This window comes from Pelophylax lessonae, assembly GCF_965119305.1.
Source record: "Pelophylax lessonae genome assembly, chromosome: 3".
Lineage (NCBI taxonomy): Eukaryota > Metazoa > Chordata > Amphibia > Anura > Ranidae > Pelophylax > Pelophylax lessonae.
Genome location: NC_138770.1, coordinates 363,771,584 through 363,784,471, shown reverse-complemented (window position 1 = coordinate 363,784,471; position 12,888 = coordinate 363,771,584). Strand labels below are relative to the sequence as shown.

Below are 12,888 nucleotides of genomic sequence, written 5' to 3'. Positions count from 1 at the left end.
CTAAACGGTGCATGTTTAGGAGATATTTACAGTACTTATAGGTAAGCCTTAATATAGGCTTACCTATAGGTACAACTTCCTGAGGAGGGTTTACTTCCTCTTTAAGCAGTTGAGCACAGCAGTTTAATGAAAGCAGTAAGAAGAAAACTATGCTCCTCTGCAGACTGACTGCAAGCAAACTGACATTTTGTAAAGCATTTCGGATTCCTACTTCTGCCTCACATTAGTATCCTCCGTTCTCAAATTTGTATCACTTTACAATATAAAACATAAGTGCAGAGCCTAGAAATAGGATCACAAAATGATAGGACTTGAATTACAATTGGTAAATGCAATAGTGGAAAAAAATTACTACATTACATACTAGCGTCCCCTGAAGACGTGAGTTTGCACAAAACACGTCAGGGTAGATCTACGAGCTGATGTCACGCTGACATCTCCAGTCCCAGAGCTGGCAGCCATTTCTGTAAGTGCACTGTGATTTGTTTTTATTTCTTTGGCATCTGGATGCATGTTTTTACATTTAAAAAAAAATAAATAAAAATATGTGAACAAGATTTAAACACCTACACTATATGTGGCCCATTTGATATCTGGCTCTTTCCCAATTAGTGGCAGTGCAGGTTGTTTGGCATACATAAGGGATGTGTATTGTCAGGGCTTTTTTTCAGTTGGAACTCAGTTCCACCACCTCTGACGCAGGCCCTGTTTGATAAAAATGCGCTGTATGCTGCATTAGCAGCTGGGAATCTGGTGAGTATGCTATTGTATTCATTCACAACTGGTGGTGGATATTTGGACGGTGATGCCATTCATGGATTGATTCATTGAAATTTTAGCATGGACTGTTTTTTACCTATTTGATAGAGAGACAGTATACCTTGTGTTTCATTACTTTACCCCTAGTCTCCCTCCTATAGCTTACATATATCATCCTCATTCCTACTCCCTCTCCTAACTACTGCACTTCTCACCTCCTGCAAATACTTAACCCAAATGCTGACCCTAACATCAGCACAATGAGGTATGTGCGCTCAGACTTTTCCTAAACTCTGGGGATATTTCCTCTAATCCCGGCCACCCCCCCCCCCCCCCACACCCGGCACCCTCCTTTTCCTGTCAATAGCCGTAATTCACTCAGTATATTCTCTACTCCTCGTTTCCAAAAACCAGCCCCTCATGTGCTCCCTGGAATGCCCTCTTTGTAACAAGCTCACCTCTGTCCATGACTTTTTGTCTTAGATTCCCTTAACCTTCTTGCCATTACTGAAACCTGGCTTCAAGAGTTTGACTCTGCATCTCCTGTTACCCTCTCCTTGGAGCCCTTCACTGGACTCACTCACCAAGGCTCAGTGAACGGAAAGGAGGTGGGGTTGTTTTGCTTCTATTCCCATTGTGCACCTTAAAAGTCCTTCCTGCACCTCCCTCTCTGTCCCTCTTTTTTGAGGCTCACTGTATTTTTTAGTTCTCTCATTTTCTCTAAGGATTGCAGTGATCTATTGGCCTCCTGGACTCCAGTCACGCTTCTTTAGGGACTTCTCTGCCTGGCTACCCTACTTTCTCTTCTCTCAGGGCTGGTGCAAGGATTTTTGACACCCTAGGCAAAACCTCATTTTGCCGCCCCCCTCTTGGCCCCGCCCCTGACTCCAGTGGCAGGGGTGGAGATTTTGGCAGCACCTCTCCATCTATTTCTTCAGCCGTGGTACGCATACCTGCAGGGCTGGTGAAAGGAGTTTGGACAACCTAGGTAAAACCTTTTTTTGCTGCCCCCATTGGCTCAGCTCCTGACTCCACCCCCACCACCTTTGCCCTGCCCATGTATATGGTGGAGGTGGGGAGGGTGGAGATTTTTGTGGCACCTCTCCACCTATTTCTTCAGCTGTGGTCAACAGGTCCGCACCTGCGCTTCTGGACCTGGCCTGAAGACAAATAGTGGCAGCACTGGTTCGCTTCTGCATGGCAGCCGTGGTCCGCAGGTCAGTGAGCAATGTGCGGCGAGGACAGACAGTCAGTGAGCAGTGTGCGGTGAGGACAGACAGTCATGCGCAGGAGTGATGTCATCGCTGTGCAGCCAATCAGATGGCTGCAGCATGTTAAGTTGGAAGGAAGACTAGGGGGAAGAGCTTCGTTCTAAGATATGTATATCATAATGTGCTACTACTATGCAACGCATACTAGCACATTATGCATGGTCTTGCAGGGGATTAAAAAAAAAAAAAAAAAAAAAAGTGTGCTTTACTACTGCATTCAGACTTCAGAAAAGGTAAGTACTAAAAAAACATCAAATCATGCATCAAGTGATTCCTGGGGGAATGGAACTGTGATTTCCCACTGACCTCTCCATTAAGTGAAGTGTTGGATCACTGGAGCTCCTTACTTTCCAAGTCCATCTGAAGCTCTAAAACTTAGTCCAGATTCACAGTAGCAAGTGTCTTCAGGCAACAACCCTGCAGCCTTCTGAATGCCACTTTTTTACGCTGAACAGCAGCCTGCTCATTTTCTCTCCCATCTGCAGACTGTCACAATGAGGATATCGAGTCTGGAGGAGACACAGCGCCCGCCAGGCAAAGAGGCGGTGTCCAGGAGCAAGCGTCTGTGCATGGGCCGACCACGATCACCAATAGGCCAGCCCTGCCGCCCGCACATGACCACAATCACATGACCCCGCTGCCCTTTGCTGAGCTCGGACAACCGAGCCAACTCAGAGAACGATGATTGGAACGAGAAGGAAATGGTGTAAGCGGTATATAAAAGAATGGGCGGGAGGGCAAGTGGTCGGCCACCCGCCCCCAGCTGATGTGCGCTCTAGGCCGGCGCCTACTTCGCCTATAGGTAGCGCCGGCCCTGTCTTCTCTAAAATACCCACAATCATTGGTGACTTTAACATCCCAGGTTACGTTACGTTACCAGTCTGGCTACATGTCAACTTTTCAATTTAACCTCGTCTTTTGACTTAACACAATAGATACAGTTCTTCACTTACTCTGATGGTAACACCCTTGACCTTGTTTTTTCCCCCTTATCTTTGCACTCCCTGCACCCTCACCAACAAATCTTTTCCGCTCTCTGATCAAAACCTCATCACTTTCAGTATTCCAGTCTTCAACCACCTTACCCTCCAATGCAGCAAACGATTATCAAGTAGAAACCTTCGCTCTCCTGCTACCTTCCTCCTCCATGATAAAAACTCACCCCTGTACTGCTCTGATCTGGTCCCTTCTGTCTACAACAGGTTACTCTCATCCTTACTGAACACACTTTCTTCTCTCACTGCACGCAGAATCAAACTCTGACCATTAAAGCCTTGGCAGAGTGACAACACCAGAAATCTCAAGAGACATAGCTGTGCAATGGAGCTATTGTAGCATAAAACCAAATTCTTGCAAGCCTTCACTCTATATAAATCTGCCTTTCTAAAATACAACTTCTTCCTCCATGCTGCCAAACAATACTTTAAAATATTCCGTCATCCAGTCCTCATCGGGTCTTCTCTACCTTTACTTCTCTACTTTGTTCACCCATCACCTCCACTCAGTAACTCACTCACTGCTCAGGAGATTGCTAATCACTTCAAATACAAGATATATGCAATTAGTGAGGGCATCTCCACTGCATAGATATCTATGCCACTTAAAGTAGAACTATAGGCAAAAACTATCTCTTCCCACCCCCTCCCATTTTGGATAGCGTAAGGGGGAGATATAACCTCTGGCAGATTCTCCACCCCCCCCCCCCCCCAAATCTGTATCCCATTGTGGAGATTTCCCTTTACTTCCAGTCCCATAGCCAAACAGGAAGTGAGAGGAAATCCCAGCAAACTAAGGGAATCCATTGGGGCCTCCCAGGTCACCAGAACTAGTGTCCCAATTGCAAGATTTTCCCTCTATTACTTTTCTGAAGGCAACCCAAAATTTGTTATGTTCTTTTACTTCCATTGATAATGGTAAACAGGGGAAAAAATATAAAAAGATGAATCCCCCTAATGGGGGAGTCGCAGACAGCAATAAAAACCTAGTGTCCTAATCCCTCTCCACTATTCAAAACTAAAAAAGTTTTGCCTTTAGTTAAACATACTCTGTACAAAACCACATCTATTACATTCCTCTTCTTGTTAATACAGAAGACGTCACCAAACTTCTCTCAGAAGCCTGCCTACCACCTGTCCGCGGGACCCTGTCCCCCCACAACTACTACGGTCATCCTCTTGCTTTATTCTATGCTCCCTTAATTACATCTTCAATCTCCCCTTCTCTACTGGCTCCTACTTAAAACCCCTCCCTGGACCCTACCAACCTGAACTTCCTAAGACTCATCACATTGCTTCCATTTACCTCTAAACTTTTAGATCGTCTACTCTACAACTATCCGAGCTCTTACCCCGCTGACAGCCACCTTCTTGACCCCTTACATTTTGTCTTTTCCTCACTTCAAAGAAACTGCCCTACAGATGTTGCTAGGGGTTCCTTGAGCTGTGGCAGCTTGACTTCCTATTTGATGGGGCATGTATAGTTTCAGGGTCAACACCACCTGGCAAAGCCAACTACATGAACAGAGTGATCTTTTTAGTTTGTCTGTAGGGATGGCATTCTGACCATCCCTGCAAGGGGGACATCTTCCCATTAGCCAACAATGCAAGGGGCATTTTTCCCACTGACCACCAATAAATTGTTTTTTGCAAAGGTCTCCCAACACCTGAAAATTATTTCAAGGGGTAAAAAGGTGAAAAGGCTGCCCTTTCTACATCCACTGTTGGTCAGAATTGCTGCACATCACAATAATGTGCCAATGGCAAAGAAAAGTGGAAGATATTGAGACAGAGCCCATGTTTTGCAGGTTGAAATTTACACAAGAACAGCCCAGAAAGACATAAAAACTCACGATACTCCATTAGAAATTAATGGAGTACCGTGGAGAGAGCTGGAATCTGACAGACCAGAACAAAAGCAGGATCTAAAAGGAAATGCTACATGAAGGATATAGGACATGCCTAATTTTTTGAGGTAGGCAGCTTAAAGAGTAACTCCACTTCTGTTGAGAAAGAAAACAAAACAAAACATACACCTCTGGATAATCAATGCACACTATAGAGTTTCTAAACAAACTTTGTAGCAGGGTCCTACCTTTTCTTACTGTTAAAAGCGATAGTGCTTTGTTTCACCAGACTTTTTGCATACTCATTCTGAATGGGAGGGTCTGGTTCATTATCACTGAACAGTGTTATCATACATAGAAACAGTAGTGTTTGCATCCCTTTAGAATCGAATAACCCTTGGAGAATATCTCACCATAACTTACATGGGACAGTAGGCAGGACTTTTTATTCAACTAAAATAAAAGGCAGACACCTGTAAATTTGGAAAATAACTGGCCGCGGCCGTTTATTATCCGTTTAAAACTTTATTAAATATATAATAAAAACACAAACATACTCTTAACAACCCAGCCACCACAGCTCAGGCTGCATAAATAAATAGTTCAGATAAAAATCATCACTTCCATCAAATTCAGCAAAACCGTCCCCCTCTGCTGGCGCAAAGGTGACCCACCACCTAAAATCAGCCGCGACAAGGGAGGGAGGGATGAGGAACACCACAGTTATGCCTTCTGAGGTGAATGAGTCCTGCTGAGATCTCCTCTTTATATAGAGCCCCCAGGTGGTTCTAGAAGCTTCTACAGCCTTCACGTGCCTCTACAGGTGAGCCCTGTCACCTGCAGTGACATGTGACCTCCAACTCCAGCCGATTACCTCAGGATAGCCCTCACTTTCCTGCCCTTTTCTCCCTGAGGAAAAGGAGGGAAATTCTGAATGACCTAAACCTGACCTCCTTCCCGCCACTCTCCCATGTGGAAAAGGGGGCCTATACTGCCTTCCCTTTTCCTCTCATTCCTGTTGCAGCACGTGCTGAAAATTACAACCATACAAAAACACACACAGAGGGCGCACCAACCTAGTGCATTATCCGGAGACAAAAAATGTATTGTATACAAACTAAAAAAGTATTATTATTTTTTTTTTTTTTTTTCATAAACAATTTTTATTGAAAGCAAGATAGAACATACATTTTACACAGGAAAGTATACTGAGAGCCAATGGTCCCACATTGTCTCAGGGTACATAAAAGCATGAAAACCCTTATGAAATCGTATGTTTACAGACACAATGCAATGAGGTATAACAAAAAGCACATAATGAAATCGCATTACTGGGCAGGAGAAGAGCACAGAGCATAAGATAGGGAATCCCTAATGTCATAGCGAAGAGGTATGGTGAGGGAACTAGGGGATTAATACACGCCTAAAGGGAAACAAGATAAGGGGAGAGTCAATGAATTCCAAAAATGAGCATCCCTCATGCGTCTGAAACAGGGGTGTTAGCATCCTGATTACAATAGGTGGGATTGCAGAAATTTAGCTTAACAAGGAGATAGAAAAGGACAGAAGAAGTAGAAGAGCTAGAGAGGGAGGAAGAAGAGGAAGCGTGAGAGAGAAAAGGGGGAGGAGAGAGAAAACAAAAAAAAAAACAAAAAAAAAAAAAAAAAAGGGGGGGGGGAAGGGGGCCAGGACTGGGCGCGGGCTCTCCGCTCTCCGTTATTGCGGAGAGCCCGGCTTAAGTGTGATGGTACAGCCATTAGGAACAAGTTAGGAAGAGCGGATGACAGAGTTGTACTCATCTGTCTCCTTGTAACGGAGCCAGTCCAACCATTCCGTAGAAAACTTAGATATATCGTCCCGTGAGATAGCTATTAATTCCTCTATTTCCTCAGTCTTGTTCAGCCTGCGGAACCACTCAGTGGGCGAGGGGATTGAGGATGTGCGCCAGTGACAAGGGACACAGAGTTTGGTGGCGTTCATCATATGACGAGCCAGAACTGAAAAAAGGTAAGTATTATACTCCCAAAGTTCCAATTATTAAAAGTGCATCTCAAATCTCAGCATGTTCCTGGAACATGCTGAGATTTGTGATATGGTTGCAGTGTTGTAGACTTCCCCAAGTCTTTGAGGGCAGCAAGACCGTGGTTATCCACTTTCAAGTATAATGAAGATCTAAACATAACCATCTGGAGGGGCCTTTTTCATAAGCGCAAGAGGCATTGTGTTTGTGGCTAAAAATTACAACATGGCAGATTGAAAGGTAAAAGGTATTTAACATTAATCAAGAAGTATAGACAGGAGTGAAATTAGTTTTGCATTCCTGTGACCTGTTTTTAGCTGACAGCAGGCTGAAGTCACCATACAACCTAATGTCACAATCCCCCTTTAGATCTACCAACAGCTCTGCATTGCAAGGGCATCAGAGTTTAAATCATCTTTTCCCAACCTTTTTGCTCCAGATAAACCCCTAAAATTATTTCCAGATGTCACGAAACCCCTGCTAAAACCAGGATTTTTTGAACGAATAATGAACACAGGAACTTTAATGGTGCTACAACACAGAAACTAGTAAAAACTATTTTTATTTAGATCAAAATGTAAAAAGATATGGGGTATAAAGTTACTCCAGAATTAAACATTTAAAAAGGTTTTATCAGATACACATATGCATATACCTACACAAACTGTTAATGCATATACCTACACAAACTGCTAATCACATTGCTTGTTGCTCGACATGTTTCGCTTTCCTGCTTCTTCAGGAGCTGTAAGCAATGTGTAACATATGTATACATTGTAATCACTCTGTTAAACACTAGTAGGAGTCCTACAGTTGATATAGCATGGAGACATGACAGCACCCTCCGGCTCCAGGAAGGCAATGTCTGCCTGGAGCCGGAGGGTGCTGTCATGTCTCCATGCTTGTTACCTTGATGGGACATCTTTGATCATCTGGGAGTACTCTGCTGATTGTTTTGCTCTATTACCTTTGTAACAACTTATCCAACTCTGTATGGACATCTCTAGGCTTGTCTATTGTGTTCCCTATATTTGGGAAGATTATCTGACAGCAGTTTTTAGCTACCCTGATCAGTTGTGCTCTCCCTACAATCTATTGTCACCGCAGGTGCTGGCCCTCTTTCCTATATATACTCTAGGTCTCCTACTAGTGTTTTAACAGAGTGATTACAATATATGCATATGTTACACATGCTTTACAGCTCTTGAAGAGACAGGAAAGCGAAACATGTCGAGCAACAAGCATTGTGACAGACGAAAACTGTGTCAATGTATATGCATATGTATATAGGAGAAAACCTTTTTTACATGTTTTCATTGGGGAGTAACTGTATACCCCATATCTTTTAAAAAGTTAATCTAAACAAAAATTGTTTTTTTACTAATGTCTGTGTTGTGGCACCATTAAAATCCCTTTCTTCATTATTCGTTTGAAAAATTCTTCCTTTCTGGGATGAAGGTGCCTTTAATCAATAGATGTATGGGACTTATTCAGAGGCCATAAAAATAATCAAAGTGGAGTGAAGGTGTGCCTATTGTCTGATCCACCTAAGGAAATAGGATCACAGGCTTTTGAGGTCTGTGTGACCTACCAGGATCTGATAAGAGGCATCAATTACCATTCTTATTCACTGGAGCACCTGATCCATAGGAGACCAATTCCTACATTATTTTGCATGAACTGTCTGGATCAAAGTCCACTATTGGAGCCATTTTCAAGCACCATTTATATTTATATAATCTTTTTTGTCAATTTATTTTATTCACAGAGCAATTGGAATTTTTTGAAGTTATAATTGTATTTGCTATTATCAAGCACTTTAATAGTAACTTATTGCACCGTCCAGCACCTTATAGATCAGATCAGCGTGCGTGTCCCCCTCAATGCAGTGATAAGCATACATTCCCCCAATGCAGAGATCAGCGTGCGTGTCCCCCTCAATGCAGTGACCAGCATACATTCCCTCAATGCAGAGATCAGCGTGCGTGTCCCCCTCAATGCAGTGACCAGCATACATTCCCTCAATGCAGTGACCAGCATACATTCCCCCAATGCAGAGATCAGTGTGCGTGTCCCCTTCAATGCAGTGACCAGCATACATTCCCCCAATGCAGAGATCAGCGTGCGTGTCCCCCTCAATGCAGTGACCAGCATACATTCCCTCAATGCAGTGACCAGCATACATTCCCCCAATGCAGAGATCAGCGTGCGTGTCCCCCTCAATGCAGTGACCAGCATACATTCCCTCAATGCAGTGACCAGCATACATTCCCTCAATGCAGTGACCAGCATACATTCCCCCAATGCAAAGATCAGCATGTGTGTCCCCCTCAATGCAGTGACCAGCATACATTCCCCCAATGCAGAGATCAGCGTGCGTGTCCCCCTCAATGCAGTGACCAGCATACATTCCCCCAATGCAGTGACCAGCATACATTCCCCCAATGCAAAGATCAGCGTGCGTGTCCCCTTCAATGCAGTGACCAGCATACATTCCCCCAATGCAGAGATCAGCGTGTGTGTCCCCCTCAATGCAGTGACCAGCATACATTCCCCCAATGCAGAGATCAGCGTGCGTGCCCCCTTACTTACCTGGAGCAGCAGCGGCGGCGGCTTTTCCTCAGTCCCCCGGCGGCGAGTCTCCTCCAGTCCTTCCGTTTGGCCAATGGCATGGGGTTTGCCTTGCGGCCAATCAGGAAGCGCGTATCGGACGTGCTTCCTGATTGGCCAGGAGGAGGATCGGTGTGACAATAGCGAATTTTCATTCGCTATTGTCACACAATGGGTGGGCTCTGGGCGCACTGCTCCCCCCCCCCCCCGGCTCCACCATTTGCATCACCCCATTAAGCTCCATGCGTCCAGCGCCCCTGCATGCAGATTAGGGGGCCGGACGCATGGATGGGGGGGCGGCACCCTGCGCCCTCAATACACTGGCCACCAATGAGTGCCACACCAATTTATAAAAAAAACCAAAAAAAAAAACCACACCAAACAATTTTGTTAATGTGTACTTTTTTTCTTACAATTTTTGTACAAGAAAAATCAGAAAGGAAAGACTGTGCATGATCAGAAACAAACAACAAAAAAAGAGCCTCTGTCAAATTTTTCGTTCATCGGTTCCAATTTGCTGTGAAACAACATGGAAAATCGGATGATCGATCGTTCGCCCGATTTTCTAATAGTGTGTACCCTACTTTAGTGTTCTTATGAAACTTGCCTGGGAATGACTAGCTTAGATATGTCCTTATACTACATAGTTTTGGGACAATCCAATCATGGTCATACACAGTGCTAAAAAAACAAACACACCCCCCATCAATTTAAACCGATCAATGGAATACATCGAGTTAAAAATTGTTAGCATGTTAAACAGAATTTGACTGATGTTCTAAACAAGCATAGATTTTCTATTAATTTCATACATAAATCAAACGTATCATTTTGATCACATTGAAGTCTCTCTTTTTTATTGTTTCTCTCTTTTTATGCATTTTAATGGTCTCTCTTTTTAAGGTTTCAAGGGAACAGAACGAAGTGGTAAACTGCATGAATCTGTCAGGACCTGACAACCCCTGTATGATTGAATGTTTTTTTTTCTGCCAGAACTGATTGACTTGGGTCAGTCAAATCAATGTTGCTAAAAATCGTTCGGCTGCGCCATTTGTTCTCACTTAACCGTTTTGACGAATCGGACATCGATTGTTCGGTTTTATAAAAGCAGATTGTAAAGTCGAGATTGTACAATCAGTTTTTGGGCAGCTTTACACCACATCAGCAGTCTCTCTTTTTCTAATGACATTTAAGTGGCACTGGAAGAAACATGCAAGCAAAGCATAACCACAGAAGAAGAATACTGACCCCAGGCACACATATGAGCATACAAACAGCAATTCTCTCTCCATGTACACTTTGTACCCATAAGAAGTCATTACTATGCTGACTATGAGCAGCTCTGGGTGATTGCATTCCTCCAGCCCTTGTTCTATATAATAAACTGAGATCAGATGTGCCATCATCACAGCTCCACTCACCATTGCATCGTACTGCAGGTAATTCATGAAATATGTCGCTTCCATGCCACCATACACATTGAACCAGATAGTCCCCTGGAACTGGTCCCCTCCGTCCAGTAATAAGACATTCTGCTGGTTGGCACGGATCTCCTTAATCTTGGTGAGCCTCCTGGCCACCCCTCCATAGCAGTCCTTGGGATCGCCACACTTTCCAGAGTCCCTGCTGGTCTGCTCTATACGGGCATGGACATCGTTGGTGTGCAGGATAGTGATCTGATAGGACAGTACCAGGGTGCACAGGTGACAGATCACTAGTGACAGCCACAGCAGCTGCATAGTCCCAGTGTGACAACTGACAAGTGACCTCTCCAGTCTGTGTGTGCGATGTCTGCTCCGATCTCTCCACTCCAGGAGGAGGATCGATCGGGGAGGTGGCACTGATGGAGGCAGAAACTAAGCTGTAACATACAAACTTCCAATCTACACACCTACCTATCTAATCATCATAGAGATTGACTTCCTAAGACTGGAGAGTGCAAAATCTGGTGCAGCTGTGCAAGGTAGCCAATCAGCTTTTAACTTCAGCTTCTTCAATTAAGCTTTCACCCAAAACATAAAAATAAAATCGGTTGGTTTCTATGCACAGCTGCACCAGATGTTACACTCCAATTTAGCCCACATTCACATTGGTCCGGTTTGACAAATCGGAGGCAATTGCACCGTCTGAATCAGTGCGACGCCGACTTTGTAGTGCTGTACCAATTCCCAAAAGTAGTTTCTGTACTACTTTCGGCGACTTCGAGGAGCGATTTCTTTAGACATCTGTGCAGGAACCCGCACAGATGTCTGAGAAATCGTCCTAGAAGGCGAACTGAAAACCGGATTGAAATTGTGCGAGATCAGCTTTTTAAAACGGCCTCAGTGTGAACCTGGGCTTAGTAAATTAACCTCAGTGTACCCAAACCTAATGCCTGGTACACACAATGAGATTATCGGACGAATAATCATCTGTTTTTTTTTTTTTATTTTTTCGCAAGTTTGTCTCATTTCGAAAATGAGTTTACTAAAGTGATATAAGTTCTTGAACTACAGATAAAAATTCGGAAGTGATGTCATGTATTGTATTTAGGTTTGCCACCTCATCCCTTTAGTTTGGGATCACACTGGTGCGATCACAGGCATTGTATGTGATTCGCACCGCATTGCTGTGAAGATCAAATGCGATGTCTGTGCAATGCAAATTCACATCGCATTTGGACCAAAATGGTGCAGTACCCTTTTTTTCAGTCCTCATTGGAGTTGGATTGAATGGGTGTTCAGACCCATGCGATTCCTGTACCATATTACAGTTTACACTGCAATCTGCAAACTGATCTGGGGGTGTCATTAACTTTATATTAATGCCTGCAGCAGTTGGCAGAGGGCAGCGTGAACTGACCTGGTCGCATGACGCCCAAAAAAGGTACAAGAGCTTCTTTGGGGCGTCATGCGACCCACGATTTTGTTTGCGCGATGTTACCGCGATTCGGCAGGCGGAAATAGCGGCAAAATCGCACAGCTTTTGGGGTGCCATTGCAAATCAACTGCGATGCACAGGCGTCCCGCAATTTTTTTTCGGGTTGCATAAAAAATAAAAAAAAACTGACAGTTCTGGTCGGAGCCGCTGTACTGATAATGCAATGTTAGTTCAGTGATCTCTCCCACTGAGCTGTTGGGTTCTGAACACTCCAATCAGTGCTCTCTGCCATTGGCTTAGAGCACTGATCAGGAGTCAGTCGGCTGCTGGTTTTCCAAACTGGTTTCGGAATGGTTTCTGTCAGACAGACCGACATACATTCTGCCCATGTGTACCCGGCTTAATTGTATTGTACTTGTATTGTGTTTTGGAAAGACGTAAGCGCCGGTTCACACTACAGCGACGCTACTTCGGGTGGCGACCTCCGAGGTCGCGGTGCGAGCAGCGCGCCGCGACCTCGGAACGGT

At 44.3% G+C, this 12,888-nt stretch overlaps 1 protein-coding gene across 1 annotated transcript in view; it reads right to left on the bottom strand.

Moving 5' to 3' along the window:
- NT5E (5'-nucleotidase ecto) overlaps window positions 1-11,320 on the bottom strand; it is a 167,828-nt gene extending 156,508 nt beyond the window's left edge. Inside the window, exon 1 of the mRNA XM_082252485.1 lies at window positions 10,924-11,320. Coding sequence (XP_082108611.1) covers window positions 10,924-11,241 — 318 coding nt within the window. The 5' untranslated portion in view covers window positions 11,242-11,320. The remainder of the gene's footprint in view (window positions 1-10,923) is intronic.
- Window positions 11,321-12,888: the final 1,568 nt, after the last annotated feature.